Source organism: Myripristis murdjan, chromosome 24 (genome assembly GCF_902150065.1).
Source record: "Myripristis murdjan chromosome 24, fMyrMur1.1, whole genome shotgun sequence".
Taxonomy (NCBI): Eukaryota; Metazoa; Chordata; class Actinopteri; order Holocentriformes; family Holocentridae; genus Myripristis; species Myripristis murdjan.
The window spans coordinates 21,669,671-21,689,555 of NC_044003.1; the positions used below are offsets into that span (position 1 = coordinate 21,669,671).

General features: G+C 40.6%; 2 protein-coding genes across 2 annotated transcripts in view; both read left to right on the plus strand.

Moving 5' to 3' along the window:
• The window catches only part of ches1 (checkpoint suppressor 1), a 57,051-nt gene extending 52,589 nt beyond the window's left edge, over positions 1-4,462 (plus strand). The window contains exon 6 of the mRNA XM_030047227.1: positions 357-4,462. Within this exon, the coding sequence (XP_029903087.1) occupies positions 357-912 (556 nt within the window). The 3' untranslated portion in view covers positions 913-4,462. The remainder of the gene's footprint in view (positions 1-356) is intronic.
• A 2,786-nt stretch (positions 4,463-7,248) lies between these two features.
• On the plus strand, positions 7,249-19,544 carry gtf2a1 (general transcription factor IIA, 1). The gene is made up of 10 exons (XM_030046756.1): positions 7,249-7,426; positions 9,311-9,412; positions 10,416-10,599; positions 10,908-10,972; positions 12,834-12,909; positions 13,844-13,968; positions 14,696-14,800; positions 15,530-15,826; positions 16,191-16,280; positions 16,978-19,544. The coding sequence occupies exons 1-10, from the start codon at positions 7,397-7,399 to the stop codon at positions 17,083-17,085; spliced, it is 1,182 nt and encodes a 393-aa protein (XP_029902616.1). The 5' UTR covers positions 7,249-7,396; the 3' UTR covers positions 17,086-19,544.
• Positions 19,545-19,885: the final 341 nt, after the last annotated feature.

Below are 19,885 nucleotides of genomic sequence, written 5' to 3' on the forward strand. Positions count from 1 at the left end.
ATCTGCTAGTGGGATGAAATACTCCCACTTGTTTTCAGAATTTTCTTGAATCAAGTGTCATTTTCTCGATACTTGTGGGCTCATGTGCCTTATTCTGCCTTGTTTCAATGTATTTATACTTTTTCCTGAAAAAAAAAAAAATCCCTGAAACTGTAGTGGAAACGGGGATGATCTCATCCCACTGGAAGATTTTTTGAAATTGTTTTAAGACAAACAAGGTTTTAGGCCTTCATATGAGACTAGATGTTTTGTTAAGATGGAGATTTTTTTGCAGTGTATAGGCAGGCCACCTGGCTTGCAGTTTGACAGCAGGGATAACAATACTCTGTTCCGCTATGTGTCCTTGCTTGGTGCAGATCAGCCCTGGGAGATTATCTAAGCCGAGGAGAGGACAGTGCATCCTGCTACTCCCCCCCGCCCTGCGGCGAGGACCTCCAGGATGACCACACCTACAGCACCGCCAAATCCCCCAGCAGGCTGTGCTCCTCCCAGGTCGCCGCCCCCTCCTCTCCCCTGGACGATGACGACATCATCGCTGTCGAGATCCAGTCTGACGTGAAACCCGAGCCACGGGAGATCCCGCTGGATTCACACGTCACCACTGCCGCCGCTACCTACATTTCCCAGCAGCCCCCACGGGGACAGAGACGCACTTCAGGGCTGGGAGCAGGGACACTGGCGGGAAGCAGTTTGCCCTGGACCAAAAACCGAATGAAGGGCATTAGCGACACGCTGCCGCTGAAGAAGCGGCGCGCGGCAGCGGTGGAGAAACCGCCGGAGAGCGACGACGAGGAGATGAAGGAGGCGGCGGGGTCGCTGCTCCACCTGGCAGGGGTCAGAGCCTGCCTCAACAACATCACAAACCGCACCGCCAAGGGCCAGAAGGAGCAGAAAGAGGCCCTGAGAAACTAAGACACACACATGCACGGACAGACACACACATACAAAGACATACATATAGTATATAGTCATGCAAACACATGCAGACACACACAGAATAACACACACACATGGACACATGCACAAACACAGGCCAACAGGTAATGTTACTGAAGCATTAGTCTCAACGGACACTTCTCATCTCCCTCTATCTCTATCTATCTGCAGGGCATTAGGTGAATCCTACTTCTTTGTGGCAATATCAAAAATCTCTGTTTTCCTACATGTTCAGCAACACTAACATCAGTGGGGTATTTCTCATGCGTCTTTGTTGTTTTTGTTGTTTAAAAGGGGATGAAAGCCATACAAAAGCATGTTTTGTCATTAATTAGAACGAGTCGGACATGACAAAACTGAATCACATTGAGGAGCGTATATGAACAGAAGATGGCTCTTTGTCTTATTGTTTATTTATATGTGAATCTGTAGCAATCTTGCAGTGATGCCAGCAAGAAAGCCGAGCCAGTGAGACAAGCCTATTTAACAGACGTAGAGCTCTCTTGGCTGCTCACTTGCATCACTCTCTACATCCATGAGCACAAATGTGAGACTGTGCCAAAGATAAGCGACCAGGTTGCTTCATGTAGCCGATATGACAGCTAAAATAATAATGATGATGATAATAATAATAATATTCATGATAATAATAATGATAATAACAATAATAATAATAATAATAATAATAATAAAACAGAAGGCATAGTAAAGTCAGAGAGCTAGAATAGAGAAAAACGACCGAAAGTGTCAAAATAATTGTAAAACCCAATGTGATATATTCATGCACTTCAGATTATTTTACGCCACTTAGAATAAAAGCATCATGGGTAAAGACATGGTTTATTTCGAGAGCACTCATAGTATTTAAGAATAGTTATATTAAAGAAAAAACATGGTCATGTTTATCACCATAGAGATGGATAGTGTGCCGGGTCTGAGGCAATATCTCCTTCATTTTGTCGTTGTTGTTGCATAATGTAAACGTCCCTAAAACTTTTCCAGTACTTCTGTCCATAGACGTAGATACCTGGTATAGATATAGTAGCTATCAGTAGCTACCACACCTGCCTATTCATTTTACAGTGTCAGAGAACTATATACATGAACTGTGGGTTTAGATTTCTGTTTGTATCCGTTTACCCTCACTCTACCCTCATAAATATATAAGCAATTTGTCCCCTGTGGACAACTCTGTAAAAAGGTTAGAAAATATTTTATTTTTTTCCTTTCTTAATTGAAGCAATTTGACCTGCAGGACTTTCTCAGTTATATTGCATGGGTGCTTGTAAATAAGATAAAAAGCAAATCTTTTTTATTCAAAGATCATGTAAGATAAACAATGTATTTAGCATGAAGCATGACTTATTTTCATATAAACCTTGATCCTAGAGGAAAGAAAAAAAAAGTTTTGCCGCCAATTCTTATACCCTCGATTACGTTCAAATTTTATTTTGATTTTTTTTTTTCTTTTCTTTTTTTTTTTCTGAGCGGGCTTTCAAAGACACATCTTCAGGGAGGAACGTGGGCGATCACTCTGCAATTGGAGGCCCAAGGGTGCCACCTCTGGGCTTCAATTCAGGCTATGTAGGCCAGCTGAATCACCCTTTAGGGGTGGGCTTCAGTCTTCTTCTGCCTGTACAGTGACATAGGTGTTCAATGTTAATCCCAGTGTTATTTCAAAACATGTCTGTAGAGTGTGTGAGTTTGCGTACCAAGGAACACACACCCTTTAACATTGTGCCTGCCTGCCTGCCCTCAATACCTCTGTTGTCATGTCTCTGACATGTTTTGACAGAATGTTTCTTGTCTTTATTTATAACAGTATTGTTATTTTCTCCTCTGTGTAAATGTATATGTGTCCTTATTTTCCATTTGGCATTGTTCAGTGTAAATGTATGGAACAGCTGTGCATGGGAGCCTGCATTTGTTGGTGTCCTGAAGGAACCTCATACCTCTGAAAAGGCCACTTGGACAGAACGGAAAAGGAGGAGGAATGGAAAAGATGGCTTAAATTTAAAAAAAATATATATATATATCTTATTTACACCTCCATATTGTAACTCTTAAATTAAAACGAAAGGGACATGGATGTGAATTTTGCATAGTTTATCACATATTTATCTTGAAAGGGTGAAACCTGGAGATCTGAGGTGCATTTCTTTATCAGTTTTGCTACAGGTTACCTTTTAGACTCGCTGTACAAGTGTGTATGTGTATCTCATTTATGGTCATGGGAAGCTGACTTGATTGAAATTCCCAGGGGCAGTAGCGAGTAGCAAGTGTCAAAAGTGATATGTTACAATTACTGCACTGCCACTACTTGGTATGCTTAAGCTGTAACAAAAAATGCATTAAACTATAATTTCTTTCCCTCACCTCCGGAGATACAGTACATATAATATACAGTTGAGCTGGATCAACTGAATGGAATAACATCTTTGTGGGAGAAAGCATACGCTGGGTTTGGTTGGAGATTATGTGCAGTGGTGTAGCAGCAGAGTCAGACGTGGTTTTGTTTGAGCTGAATAGATGCTGAATGATTGTCAGTGAGCCAAGCAGGCAAACAAATGCAGACATTTCTCGCATGTCCCATCCATCGGTACAGTCTTACCACCTGTAGCATGCATCACTGGCTTTGCATTTTGTATGGTATCCATGCCAACGTTTAAAAAAAAAAAAAAAAAAAAAAAAAAAAAAGGCTGAAGGAGATGCTGTCTGTGTCCTTGCTGTGTGCCATTCGTTTTTCGTCTGATATCCGTCTGATATCTCAGTGCTCCCACAGGCCAGGTCAAGCGCTCTGCTGTATTTGCGGTAACAAACCACTGTTGTGGTGACTAATAATGTGTTCAGTCAGCAAGAGGCATGTCAAGGAGAGAATGTGTTGCTTTAGCAACCACCTTTTTTCCTCTGACTCACTCGGTGACATGCAGGAAAAATGAACTCCTGACCCACGAGTCCTGGAAAAATAGAGCAACACAAAAAGTAGGACATTTAAGCAAAGGAAATATACTTCACTGCCTGAAAAGCCCCCCACCCCCCCCAAAAAAACAAGTGTTTCTTTCAAATCTGCCAAACGTACAGTGCAGCACTCTGTAAAATGGTTGCCATTTTATTTGTTGATGTTTTTATGAGCGTTTTCATTTTTGTGTTTTGTTTTTTCTCTGACAAAAATACCTACAATACTGCCGTTCTTTTTGGTGACTGTATGAGCTGAGTATTTGAAAGCCATAGGTTAGAGATGTCAACATGCAAAACTATTATTGATATGTGAGATGTGATGCAGAGTGCACCCAGGTGTTGGTTTTTCAGTAAATGTTCAATTCTCTCCTTATTGTGCAATCATATTGCCAAAGAACGATTTCAGACTATTTCATCACTACATGTAAATATCAACGTTGTCCAATACTGTGGCAAAAAAATATAAATGTTGTTTTATTTTGTTTTCCATTTTTCTGAAAAACTACAATGATGTTTATGTGATGTATTGTCTTCCAGTTGGTTGCAATAATAAAAAATACAAGTTGCAGAAGATTAGTTTGGCTGTCCTTTATGACTCCTTTATGACTCGGATCAAATAAAAACAGTATAATAACAGAGACATGATGAGAAATGGGAACTAATTGTGCCTAATCTATCCTGCATACAGACATTGTGTTAATTATGAGACATCATTGGTTGGCAGTACAAGTGAACTAGCAGGCATTGTATGACTTGTTAAATCAAATTTAACACGCTTTCTCACTAAAATGTATAGCGAAATATGGCAAGGACTTAATATTGTGTAACAACAAAGAGGATTTCAACTCCTCATTTTACCACATCAGCATAAGACATAACATTTCAATACACAGTTACCCCCATTTACTGGTAAAGTGCTAGCTTTGTGAGAATGGAGACTCTTTAATTTGCTCTCAAGAGTGACCCCAATCATTAACCTCACGTATTCCCATCAACAAGGGTCTTATCATAACCAGGCCTCTTCCACCAGTTAATTATTCATTTACTTCCTCTAATCATCAAGTCCAATACTTTTGATGAAAGTCAAACTCTGCTTGCCCCTTAGGGAAAGAAGTAGAAGAGTTAAGTGTACCATAGAGTTCCTTAATGCCTTATCAATCTGAGTGCTGCCATTTTGGAGCCATGTGGCAGTGGAAGCCCATTCATAATTGAAGCCGAGACAGGCTTAATCATGAGCCAGTGCCTCCCCTGTGCTGCGCGTTCCCATCACCAACACAACTGGAGCTAGCAGCTCCTCTGTTGCTATGCAACTACAGCAAAGAAAGGGGAGGGGAGGGGTGCATTCTCCACATCTTTAGGGGGCATCATACTACTCAGTTACTGAGAGTGAGACTCAAAGGTAGCGACATGCCTTAGATAAGACAGCGTTATGTCTGCTCACATCTCACAGTTGCAGAAGCAGTCATCATCTTGGCACCAGTCTGCAAATGCACTTTCTTGTCATGCTGGTTAAATTTTAAAGATTTTTCAATTTTTCCCTTTTTTCACTGTGATAAAGAAATAGGTTACGCTGTGAAATCCAAAAGCACATTTTTGTCAATGTGTGGCATAGGCCTTTATTTTCCTCCCAATGACATAAATCAAATGAATTCTCTGGTTTATGGCATTCACACACCATCTTGGAGAAGGTAGATTGAAGTAGGCTATTAAGCGGATTGATGCAGAGAGGGCTGTGTGTTCCGTGGTCTATATCATCCATATCCACAGAATGACCATTGAGGCAAGTTTCCATGGAGACAGAAGTGGAGGTAAGGTTCTCTTGTCAGCTCTCATTTATTGCACAGCTTTATGGTTTTTGGGAATTTTCCCCTGCTGCTCAGGACAGGTGCATTTTTGGTTACAGGACAGTCCATGACTCATCGAGCGATGCACATAAGTTCTCCATTATTGAATTTTATGTTGAAATGCTCACCTTATACAAAGTGAATGGATTGTGTGTGTGTGTGTGTCATGGAATGAGAAAATGAGATCTTAAGCTCCAGTGTTGTGGTATGTACTGTGATCACACTCTTGTGGCACAGCCGAGCTATTACATGAAATTTGCTTTTGACATAAATGTAGGTGAGCACAAACGCACAGGATGGCACAGAGGTGGAGAGGGTACCGAAATATCCCACACAAGTACAAGAGCTGGTCCTTGTGCTGGAATTTGACCCAAGGCGGAATGAAATTATTGCTGTAAAAATCTAATTAGGACAAGCAGACGTCATCCTGCCCCCCCTTGTGCCTTTAGGCCAATCAGGAACCAGATGCAGCATCAGGAGTGTCAGCAAAATCAGAGCGCTCCTGCAGCAGTAATGACCTTTCAAAGTTGGAAATATTGACCTTTTATTATAGTGTCCCCTTCAGGCTAATCCTATTTTTTTTTTTTTTACTCCAAACCACAGTGCCAATATATAGATTGAAAATTCATCCAAGCTTTGTTAAAACAGTTAAGGCTTTAACATCACCGAAGGCTGATCATTACTTTTTTGTCACCGTTCTTATGACTCTGATTCTGATACTATTTTCATTTCTCTATTTTTTTGAGGAAGTTTCTGTTTTGAGGCTGGAATAAAATCACTCCCCATAGGCCTGCTTAGTATTCCAGCATTTCGTACCTTTGTGACGCAAGGACATTACACCACTTCCGCACCATGGTTGTTAATGAAATAGGCTACCCCCAGTGGTGTCTGAGGTGTCACATTTGAATCGCAAAGCTTGACCTCAATTAGAGTGCCCCCATTAAGCCAATCAGTGTAACTGTTTAACACTGCAACACACTGCAAGGAGCCCCCCCACCACACCATGATTTTATAGCATGGGCAAAAAGAAGTATGTAAAGTAACTCATAGAAAAAATGAACAGTGATCATTGCTCGTGTAAAATGGTGGCAACACAATACTGTGTCCTGCTACAAAGTGAATGTTCAGTGTCCTTTTTTATTATTATTTTGAAGTAATAGACAGGCCTTACAATTTTCCCATCATAGTATATTGTTATAATGTATAACAAGTGACCCACATGTGTGAGATACTGCTTAGACCACACAGTTTACATAGAGGTTAAATTTACTGTCATGAAGTCAAGTCTGCGCAACAGGATCATCTGTCCCGCTTTTGTGCACCAGGTTGCATTTAAACTACATTTCCCAGCAGTAGCGACGTGGATCGGTACTCAAACCCCGCGCTAAATCTCGCGTGATGACCGGCTTGACCCTGCCCTATGTCTCGCGCATTCGCAGCTCCATCGCTCAGTATATAAAGGAGGACAACGACGGAGGAAGGACGGCTGGGGAGGCGCAGCCCGGGATTGTAAATAAGACCGCCAAAAACTGTGTTTTATTTACAAAAGTAATGCCGGCTATTTTAAAATATCGTTCCCAGTTGTTTTAAACCGTTTTTGTTGTTTTTTGGCTCTATTTCTCGCCTATTTTCCGTGTGGTTCTTACACTACGCGTATAATGGCGAGCTCGGCTAACTCGAACCCAGTGGTAAGGATCAATCTCTAAGGATTGTCAGTGGGGAAAATGGGGGTAAAGTAAAAATGGGAAAACTGTCGACGAGCTGCTTTTTATTGAGTGCAGTACAAGTGAGCTGTATTTGCAAACACTTCACTATTGTCTCTCTAATAATAATAATAAAAAAGGATACCTATTGACAATCGGCCATTTTAACCAGTTTTCGAAACTAGACAGTTGTGGCAGATCAAACAATCTGGTCAGGACCGACGATCAAAAGAGCTGAAAATAGTCAGAAAATAGGTGAATTGTGCAAATTAGAGGCGTATCATTCTGGAAAGATGAGACTGCAGTTTCTAAGCTGTACGGGCTGTTTGTGAGATTGAAGGTTTTAGGGAGTTTGAGTGTTAGTTGGCTTATGGGAATTAAGAGAGGGTTTCCTATGGTTGAGTATAACTTAACGTTATCTTAAGTAAGTCAACGAGCAAGTTTTTGTCCATTTTGTCGTCGGCGTGTGACATTAGTGTATTATTTAGCGTTGGATATTCAAGCTGGGTTGCTTTTTGGTGGCAGGAGTGTAATGTTAACTTAGCCTTAGTGGGACAAACCGGTCAACTTTAGCTGAGTAGTTTGCAGTAATGTAAATTTACAGATGTTACGCCAAGCACCTTCTCATCCACAGCGAATGAATCAACTCGTTCGTGGAAATTAAAAAAAAAAAAATATATATATATATACATTTAGCAGAAAAGTCGTCTTGCTTGTTCTCAAATGCTCAGCCAAAAGCCTCATTGTCCACCATTCCACGACCAGAAGGCAAGGGTAGCCGTCCCAAACCACCACTTTTACCCATCTCATACCAGTGATATCCTGCTCCCCCATCGACAACAACCACAATACTTAGTTAAAGCCGAGCACACATAAAGATTTTACACCGCAGTTATCCTCCATAATTCGCCACAAAGTTCATGCTCAAGGCTGCCGGGCGTTAGGTTGCCGCTCCGTAAAATGGCTTCCACGTCTCCCCTCTCTACGGTTCTGGCCCTCCTCCTTTCCGCTGCCTGGTTTTATACAGCCATATTGGCTCTCTAATATAGACTGGCCGGGATGGGAAGGTGCTACTCGACGCTACGTCACCGGCTCTACATATAAACACCAGAGTGTGCTTTAAATAGTGGAGGAGCAGACAGTGCGAGGGGGAGGGAAGGAGAGACCGAGGTCCGTGCTGCGGACACCGGGGACAGCGCAGTGCAGTGGCCCATGTCGCATGTGTCGGGCCCGCTTCCTTGTGGCGAGCGACCGCGACTGTTGTCCCGTGGCAGCGATTTAAACGCCATGGGTGTGTTGTGTTGTGTTGTGTTATGCGCAGTACAGGCCGCGTTATCTCTGGAGGCAACCAAAATGCCGATTTTATACCTGGACGGTCGTGATATTTACCAGCCGCGTGTGACCGTATGGTAGCTGAAAGCGCACTAACTTCTGCAAGCCGTGTAAAAGCTGCACAGGGCTGTACTGCATGAACCGCGTTCAGTGCTGAACTACCGGCCACATATTTTAACAGCAGATATTAACCGTATTGTATTTTCAAAGGCTTTATCTGGGATTGTTTTCCCCCAGAGGACAGGGGATATTTAAAAAAAAAAAAAAAAAAAAAAAACAGACCCTACATATTTGTTATTCCCTGCACTTGTGTCAGCAGATTAAAGGAACATATTTCTCAAGGCTGATTTCTATCAGTGAAACACATTTTAGCACAGCCAAAAAACATCTTTTTTTAAAAAATGAAAGCAAGTTCCAATGAATAAACAATGATAGTATCAAAGGCTTGTTTCATTTTCAAAGCCTTTTTTTTCAGAGTTTAAGAGTAAGCTGGAGCACGCACTCATTTGGCAATGTGTTTTCTTTCCTACCTTTTAGCCTAAACTCTATAAGTCTGTGATTGAGGATGTGATCAATGAAGTGCGTGAGCTGTTCCTGGATGAGGGAGTTGATGAGCAGGTGCTACTGGAGCTGAAGACGGTAACCACCACCACTACCTTTACTGCTTTTACTTATGGGAGAGCTTGTCATCTCCAAATCATTTATAGTGAATGCTAAACTTGCTAAGCTGTAGCATTGTGTGATAGCAAAGGAACAGGTATTGGACCATCGGAATCCTCTCTAGTGAAATTTGATGAGCTGTACAACGTTTTCCTATTCAGTGCAAGGGTTTTCAAGCATTTACTGTGTTTCCACAACACCCAAACTTTACATCCTAGAAATTTTTGCAGCGATTACTAAAGAATACCTCATTTGAATAAAGCTGTAGTTGCGTATATTGTCATCCAGTGAAAGTGTAATTCACAAAAATGTAAACAAGAGGAGAAACTTAGAAGTATTTGCAACATTGTGACAGCAAGTGTAGCCATTATTAGTATATTATAATAATAATGCATTTTTTGTTTTGCAAAATTGATGCCAGTGGAAGTTTACTTAACCTCCATGGCTAAATGTTTCTAGTAATGCTTCTGTTTTTAACTAGTTTGTCTAAGAACTGTATAATTTCAGTTTTTTATAATTGTAATTACATTGTAATGACTTAAAGCCTCTTGCCATTACACAAGTGTTACATAAGTGTAACTACTAAGCTGTGAAGCATAAGAGGACAACTCATTAAATCCCCTTTCTTATTGGTTTGCACTGTAGCTGTTGAAGGAGTAGGAAACTATGCTCATTTCATCTGCATTTCCCAGTTTTTTCTAACCCGAGAGTCAAAAAGGCTTACATCAATATGACATTTATTATATAAGGAATAAGCTTTCGCTCAGTCTTACATTTTTTTTTTTTTGCTTTGTGTGGGTGTCTTTGGATATGCTGGTTGCCCAGTGCCCTAAAGTTCATGACCTGGCTTGTGATTTTGAGACTGTTTTCTGACCAGTGTAGCTTTGCATCTTTCCTGTGTGTTGAATCACTGTTGAATAAATCTGAAATGCCCTGACACAGTCTCAAAATATACCACTGTGGCTCGCTCGTTGTACTCCAGCTATGGGAGAACAAACTGATGCAGTCCAAGGCGGTGGAGGGCTTCCACACTGAGGAGCAGGCAGCCCTGCAGGCCGCTCAGCAGCAGCAGCAACAGCAGCAGCAGCAGCAGCAGGTCCAGCAAGTCCAGCAGGTCACTCAGCCAGCACAGACCCAGCAAGTCCTCCTGCCTCCACAGCCGCAAGGTTGGTCACTGCTGGCACTGCTGCACTGTAACCATAATTACAACTGTCATCAGCAGAAATGTCAATCTGAGCATCATTTAATCTCGTAGTGCCATTATGGGTGAGACAATCCCGCAATGCAAGTTGTTTCAGGAATTTTCTAGAAACTAGTGTCATTATTTTGAGACAAAGAAGAATAAGGCAGATCAACAGTATCAAAATATGACTCGATGAAAGAAGACGGATGAAATTAGTTAATTTGCACAGGATTTATCAGTGGTATTGATGCACATAATTGCATTGGCTGAACATGATGTTTCTCTCCCCAGCTCCCCAGCAGCAAGTCATTGTTCAGGATCCCAAGATTCTGCAGCATATGAGTGCAACAGGGATGGTAAGTGAATGTACATACAGGGTGTAGAGAGCCAACTGAATGATAATATCTGTGATTTGGCAGTGGTAAGGAAGAAGTACAACCAATCGCATATCCCCATTAGATCCTTAAAAAGTCTCAATGTGTCTTAAATTTGTTTTTCTAAGTATTAGGCATTAAAAGTCATTCAGTAGTCTCGTATTTGAATGTATGAGGTATTAATCCCAACGTAAAAGTTTTTGGATCATTGCATCCGATCAATATTTTTGATGTTGTAAAACTCTGAGCCCACCAATGGACCTGTTCCTCGTCCCTAGCCTTACCTGCTACCTTTGGGAATATGCCTATTGAAAATGAATCCATCTCACTTTATGCTTATCAGTTACACTTACCCGTGGAGATAATTTTAAGAAAATATTGCACTTCACCTGTGCAATAAATCGTAATAAATCGTTTTGTATAGTTGCTGTCTTATCTAAATAAAGCATTTATAATAACAGTTAGTAGAATCATCTCAAGTAAAAACCACATTCCAAACTAAAACTTACCTCTGCACTGGACAAAATATACAGCATTTACCTATGTACACGGCAAATACTGATATAAGGAAGACAAATGTAAAAATCAGTCTTAAATTTAATTACAAAAGCCTTGAAAAGGTTTTATGAAACATTTAATTTAATTCTCGATGCCTGTAGACACTATAGAGGCCTCTCTCTCTCTTTTTTTTTTTTTTTAACTTAGTTGCACTTGTGCTCCAAAATACCAGAAAAAATTGAAGAGCACCCTATAACACAGAGCACTTTTCTGTTCTCATCGGATTTTCATTTTTTATTGAAAAATGGGCAAGAGTGCAAAATAATTACCATTTTTTCCCAAAAACATACCCGATTAGTCAGCCAAAGAGAAGAAGTAGCCAACTAAGGATCCTGCAGCGTCTCTGCAGGCCTGAGCGTGACTGGGCCTCGTCTAGCAGGGGGACAGATGGAGGAGCAGGAGGGGACAGAAGGCGAGAGTAGAGGAGAGGGAGGACCTTCAGGAAATCGTTTAGCGGGGGCCGTAGGCTCTGGACTGGATTACAGCACAGATATAAAGCTGAGAGCATCTCATCCTCTTACACGCTCCCTTTCTCTCCCTCCCTCACACACACACACAGGCACACACACACACACACACACACACATACACACACTCACATACACGCACAAATAAACGTACAGCCTTTTCCTTTATCTTTCTCCCTGTATCTCCCTCATGCAGTGTCTTGATTTGTCTTCCTTTTGTCTTTTCCTCCTCAACATTATGTCTCTTCCACAAGCCATCTGTTAGTGTCAAAGCTCACATCTGTGCCAGTGTAGGTAACCACATAATTCTACTTCTGCTGTTTTATTTTTTGCTTTCTCATAAAAACACTTAATTTTCTTTTTTAATGTCTTTCTCTTTCAAGCCAACTGAATGATAATACCTGTCATTATTAAACTTGGCAGACAGAATTAATGAATAAAGGTGCACAAACACAGTTGGACACACGTACCTGCTTTTAACGAATCAGCCAAGGCGAGATGAATATGATCACTTTGATTGTTGAGCTAATCAGTTCTCATTAGTGTTAGTATATTTTTGCAGGAATGCGTGTATCACCATGAAATTTGTAACTGCCAACAACACCTGTGAGTTTTTAACATCTGTAGAGTTTTTCACCCTTGACAGCCTTAAATCTTTAACGTTCCTCCTCCATCGTTCTTGTACACTGGAATTTATGCTTGAGGCTATATTCAGATATATTATTCTGCCCCAGGTTTTATGCTTTTAAGTGTATGTGCTTATGTGTCTATTACACTTTTTTACGGGTCTTGTTGTATGTTCCTCTTTTCTCCTCTAGAGTGCAGCAGCTACTGCAGCAACCCTTGCTTTGCCCACAGGAGTCACCCCATACCAACAGCTCATCACCAGCCAAGGTAAAATACACATACACACATACACACTTAAAGCAAATTGACCCGATAAATTCATAAATTGAATGATGCTTTTTACGTGTGTGGTCTACTATGAATCATTCCTAAATCTCCAGTCTTTAGATTAGTGTCCTCACAGTTTGCTAACACCTGTTAATCTTATGGATTTATCACAATCATATGCTCAGATCCACATATACGTTTTGTGTAACACACCTCATTGTCCTGAATTCATTCTGAGCTGGTCCATGCATGTCAGAGTAGTTGCTGGGTTGAATACATGTCAGTAATAGAAACAAAGTGAACCTGCACACTTTTCCACAGATTTGACAGTTATTTATTAGAAGTCAATAATAAATTCGATTCAGTTTCCAAATCTATTTGACCTTTTGTCCCCCTCAAGCGTATTTATTGACTAGTTGGTTTAATTTAGAGGTGTTCACCTTACCCCTACATCCTCTTTGGTTGTGTCACACAAATGAGGAATGCTGATGAACAAAGAGCAGTTATGGGGCAAATTTGAACTAAATTCACTTAAAGTCAATGTTTTATGAAACCTGAACCCCCTCATCCCCCCACCCCATTTAAAAATAACAGACCTGGATCTCCACCAATAGGCAAAAGCCTGTATGTTCACCAAAATGTAGCCACATCCACACATTTCGAGTTATTTAGCTGATATGTTGACCAGTAAACAGACGGAAGTTTAAATCTAAACCTCATTCAGACTCCTCTGGCAGAATAAAAAATAGCCTCAAATTCCTTGTGCTTTTCAATTTTTCAGTTACAGACCCTCTGCACATTTCATTTCCATGTTCTGTGATTGTTACTGTTGTATTGAAAAATACATGGTATTGAACTGAGATGAGTTACATTAGCAAGTTGAAGCTAAGCTGAGAGATAACCTCTTGGTCCCCTCTTCTTCTCTGTCTATCAGGCCAGATCCTGCAGGTGGTCCGTGCTCCCAATGGAGCTCAGTACATCATCCAGCAGCCCCAGCAGCAGATCCTGTTGCAGCAGCAGATGCAGCCTGGTGGCGTGCAGGCCCCCGTCATACAACAGGTGTGTCCCATTACACAGACACACCAATTCAGGGTACTCAGCTTTTTTTTAAACAAACAAACAAACAAAAAAATCTCCCAGAGTGCTTTCTGGGAGCTGGAAATCCAAAACTCTTCATGTTGTACCATGTTGGCATGTTGTTGTAACACGGGTAAAAAAAAAAAAAAAAAAAAATGATTGAAGCACAACTAGCAGTTCTTAGGATTTAAGAGATATCCTCTATCTAATTAGCACAAAACTTGTCCATGACAGACCGATGAATTAAACTGTTGGCTGGGAAAACGAACATAGTGGTGGGTCCTCTGGTGTTGAATTAGTGGAAGAACCAAATTATGGAAAAATAAACCTGAAACATGGGAAAATAAATGCCTCGGAAAACTCAAAGTAATTCTAGAAAATCAGAAAGGCACCGACATCCAAAACTCTCCTCTTTTCCCTAAAGAATCACAGTCTCTGAAACTGTTTATCAGTAGCATCTTCAATCTTACAAACAATAATAAAATGCAGTTTGAAAAGCATCTTAACACAATAAATGACACTTCACTGCTTTCAAAATGGCACTGCTGCTTGCAGATTAGAGTGATGAGGCTTTTGACATAAAATAAATCTTTGTGCCATCTTTGCTCTTCTGTAATGCCCTGAAAATCTCCTAGTAAGTGGCAGTTGAACCCTTGGTATTGTTATTCTGGGGAAAAATAATAATTCTTTGTATTAATTATCTGTCCAGGTGCTGGCTCCTCTCCAGGGAGGCCTCCCACAGCAAACAGGAGTCATTATCCAGCCCCAGCAGATCGTTCTCACTCCAGGAAATAAGGTCCAGGGCAATACACAGGTCAGTGTTCATTATAATACCTGATTTAATTGCTTCTTTCTGGAAATTTTGCAACATAACATTGATTCCTCTCTAATAGATATCACTGTTGCCCTGCCATATCTCCTGCCTTTTTTTCTTGTCCTGATTATGTCATTAAAATATATATACATTCAGTGGCCACTATATTAGGTTCACCTGCACAATCTACTGCTACTTTATGGCAGGACATTTCTAGTTTGTGACTAGAAATGTTTGTGAATGAATTTATATTGTGGGCATTGATATTTGTAGAAACAAAAGCAATAAATATGCAGCATGTGTGTCCACTTTAATGTTTTGACTCACCCGCCCATGGCTGGGAAACATAAAAACAAAATCTAGCAGCAATTATTTATATCAGCAGAAATGAAAAAGATATACCATGGTAGAAATATAATTCTATCCATTTTAAAACTTGTTTACCTTAAGAGCTGGTGATGTTTGTAATTTCTCAGGAAGCTCAACACACAGACGCACAGTGCAGCGGTCATGTGTGAACCATGATTCACAGGGACAAAGTGTGAAAATAAAAGAGAGACCTCTACAGCTGAAGCATTTAAATGTTGTCTTAAAAGGTTGCTGGCCAGCGTGTGGTGTGTGACCCTTATTGATTTATTTGTGTTAATTGAGCTGGTATTTGGCATTTGACAGATGTTAATTTTGGACCCTGTATAATCGAGTGACATATATACCCCCTCTGTCTGCTAGGTGATGCAGGCGGCGGCAGCCATGGCGCCTCAGCCCGGCCAGGCAGCGACAGCAGCTCAGGTCCAGCAGGCCCAGGGTGCAGCTGCACCGCAGGCTGCAGTGCAGCCACAGGCACAGCAGCAGCCTCAGCCTCAGGCCCAACCACAGCCACAGCCGCAGCAGCCGCCCATGATGCTGCAGGTGGATGGACCCGGCGACACCTCCTCAGAAGAGGACGAGGATGAAGAGGAGGAGTATGATGAAGACGAGGAGGAGGAGAAGGATAAGGATGGTGGAGAGGACGGGCAGGTGGAGGAGGTAGGCAATGGAGAAACCATAAAGCTTTGGTGGAAAGTCAACACTTGTTTTAATGCTGAACAGTAGATCCTGTGGATGTTGCCAAGGACTTTGCCAATATTGTGATTTACAATATGTACGCTGTAAATCAGCAGAAACTGTAGTTGGCTTTATTTTGGCGTTGTTTTGGTGAGTGTTGCTCTCACTCAGTGTTTCTGTTTGAAGAAAAGAAATTAGAGCAACACTTCATATAGAAAGCCAAACTCTGTTTCAGTTGGTATTTCAGTGTTGCATAGACCAGATTCTGTTTCAGATACTTTTTCACCTGACCAAGAAACATTTTACATGTGCTTGGTTCAAACCAGTCCTTTTGTTCCCTTGTCAGGAGCCGCTGAACAGTGGGGACGATGTGAGTGACGAGGAGGACCAGGAGCTGTTTGATACAGAGAATGTAGTGGTGTGCCAGTACGACAAGGTAAGAGATGCAGCACACTGTCATAAGCCTAGGGTGTGTTAGAAAGAGAGACAGAGAGATGAAACAAAGCGCTGTCATGCCGTGTTGGCTCTGTACATACTTTACATGCATATGCTAAAGTTAAAAAAAAAAAAAAAAAAGCAAAACTGAACTTGGTAGAGTATTGCATCATATCTTTACCTGGGTTTGATGATTCCACATGGTGGCGAAATATCCTCATTAGTTACTCTGTGCAACCCATGGCTGCTTATCTAGAATAATGTATTTCTATCTCTCCACTATTCTCTTCACTTCCAAAGCAAAACAGGCTCCCAGATAACACTTAACACCTAAACAAATGCAAACAGCAGATTACATTCATATAAAAAAACCAACAAAAAAAAAACAGGTCCTGATACTCTTTTTTGGGGGGGTAAATTAAATAGTTCTCCACATGTTATTTTCCTATTTGAATGGGAAAGGAGATCTGGCTTTATATATTTCATTATAGTATAAATAACTGTATACGAGAGCATTGATCTGATGCCAGTAAAGAGCTGTAGGACAATGCTGGATGATATCCCAGTGTCCCATTATAACTGTCTGGCCCTTGACTGAGTGTGTGTGCATGCAAGTACGGTAAGTGCACTGTGAGCGGTAACAGTGTCTGTCTTCCCTTGACACCCACGCCATTCATTTCCTTTTTCTTACTCCCCAGATCCACAGAAGTAAGAACAAATGGAAATTCCACCTGAAGGACGGGATCATGAATTTAAACGGGAGAGACTATGTCTTCTCCAAAGCCATTGGGGATGCCGAATGGTGAAGTAGGGAAAAAAAAAGAAAAACACATTAAGGGACAGGAGCAGGAACTCTGTAATACTTCTATCCAGTTAACATGGACATTAATATCCTTCCATATCCTGTGACTGGAATAATTTTAGGAAACCTGCTCCGAGTCTCTGAGACCTCTGACAAATCCAAAAGACTGTGAGGTACTGTAAAACCCGGGTGTTGTCAGTGACACCCAACTAGCCTTGCGGGATGAGAGACCTCCAGGGAAACGGAAAGCCTGTGAACATAGCTTTTTTTTTTGTTGTTGTGTTTGTTTTCCCAGGCTTGTCCGCCCTTTCCTGTCTGAATTCACTTCCATTGGTACTTTCACATCCGTACAGGTGTAGTGGACCAGGGTGACCTGACCTGCCCCACCACGGGAGGTCAGAGATCATCAAGTAAAACCCTGCAAATGAAAAAGGAACACTTCCATAATGCACTGTAGTCGGTTGACTGGATTGACTTGTCTACATTAAAGTCAAAACTTAGTGCCACCAGTCAAGATTGCTGCCTTTAGAATGGCCAGAATCAGCGTTTTGCTCCTACATTTTTTTTTTGTTTGTTTTTGTTTTTGTTTTTAGATCATAATTCCATTTCTCTGATCCATGCCACCAGTTTTGATCAGATTTAAAGTTTCCATCCATCTATTTGATACTGGTGCCCTAGAGTGTTTTATGTAGTAAACAACCCACACTATCGTTTTAAAACATTTTAAAATAATAATATTTGTTTGATGAAGGGTAAACTCAATTCAGATCTACTGATAACATAATCAATACAACAATGTGTGTAGGCATTTATTTAATCTTCTGAAGAGTGCTGAGTCCAAAAACACGGTTTGTTTTTCCACACTGCTTCTTTGGAGCTTCATCCTATCTTCAGCAGAACACTTTACAGATGGGACAAAAAAAAAGAAGATAAAACTGTCAGTGGATAAAGAACTGTACAAAATTTCATTACCAGCTGAAAGTTTTTTTTTTTCCTGTTGGTGTATCCTCTTGCTCTTAATTTAGTTCTTTGCAGCCGTCTGAAGATTTGCACTGTCAGTTTATCAATGTGTCGTGAAATCAGTCAGTCAAGTTAATCAGTAGCGTGCTCCTTTGTGTGTGTGAGAGTGAGAGAATGACTGAACATGCATGTGGTGAGTGTGCACGCATGTGTGTGTTGTTTGTCGTCACAAGTAATTTTTTTTTTTTTAAGAAGTTTACTTGCTCATTTTTTTTGGACACCCTATAATCTCAAATGTTTTAAGGAAAATAGAAAATAGAATAGTGTTTTTGGTTGGGCGAGGCAGTGTTCCTTTTCTATTTATTCCTGAAAGCTCACTAAATGTTCTATTTTTGAAGGGTTAGAAGGCCGCACCAAACTGTGCTCTTATAATCTAATAAGTGTTCCTTTTTTTCTGTTAGCTCTTTGAGGCTACATGATATGCTATGTTCCAAATCTTTGCGTCTACCATATGTTCTCCTGTGCTTTCATTTTAATCATGACTTTTAATCAAAAAATGTTTTCTATCAAAGTGAGTTTCACCTGGGGCCCCGAGTGTTTCTCTGCAGTTTGTTTTTAGTGCCCCTGTTGCAGCAGTTTGAAATAAAGTATGTGTTTTTGGCTATTATGTTAATTTGGTTGTTGTTGGCAAAACATGGTTTGTGTGGTGTGTTTTTGCAGAAACTGCACAGTAGATGCCAAGGATGCACTGAACAGAGACAATACCGAGAGCCATTTTCTGACATGTTTATATAAAGCAAAACAGGTTGATTCTGATTAAATCTCAGTTGGAGAATGTTTGTTTAATTCAGATATTTGCCCACCAAAAACAACATAATTGTCTCTGTCTTTACTGCTCGGTGAAAGTTAATGGATCAAAAAATCGGCAGTGAAAGGGTGATATTGATGCATCCCAAGCAGACATTGTTAGTGACCCATCAACACAGAAATATCTTGTGCCAAGGGAATGTATTCCAAAACATTTCAGACTTTTCATCACTATTTCTTGACCCTAGGCGTTTGGCAAGCAGCATTCAGTAGCTATCCACAATTAGTAGTCATGAAAATCAATCTAGTCACTAGTTGCACATTTCATGTTCACATACTGTACCTATTGATGGTTCTTGTGTGTGCCTTTTGGATTTCATTTGGGCTTTGTGGTATTCACATAAGGGGTGTGCTTTTGGAGAGGATGTCTCTTAAAGATGTATTCTCAGCTTTTTAATTGTTCATGTGTTGTGCGTTCTAACTGCTGTTCGAATAATTAAGGCAATGTATTGTTCGTATCATTCATATTTTTTTTTTTTTTTTTTTTTTTTTTTAATTAAATCAAAAGTTTGTAACCATAACCTGGAAGGCTGTGCTTTGAATACAATTAGGGAAGGAATTATGTTACTGAACAGATATTAAGTTGTTTTCTTTTGCTAAAAAAGTAAAGTAATAAAAGTGTCACTTTTGCTTTCATTTTTTTTCTGCCTGATGATTTGGAACAGGTGATATAGTCACACTACAACTTCTATATTCAAGTCCAATAATCCTCAAGCACTGGTTACTTTTTTTTTTTTTTTTTAAACATCCATTTATTTGCCCAGAATCATCCTCTGCTTGTCTTTGATTCCTCTCTCTAACTATATAATCCAAAGATTGGATGGTTGTCAGGGTCTGCACAGCACAGCGTTCTCTGTGCCTTTCCTCTAATTCCTACCCAAACCGATAGGATCCCTGTATATTTTCTTAAGGGTAATTATGAGATAAAGGTGCGGTGCTGTCAAGGATTAAAGCCAAATCAGGAGCCGCAGCAAGAT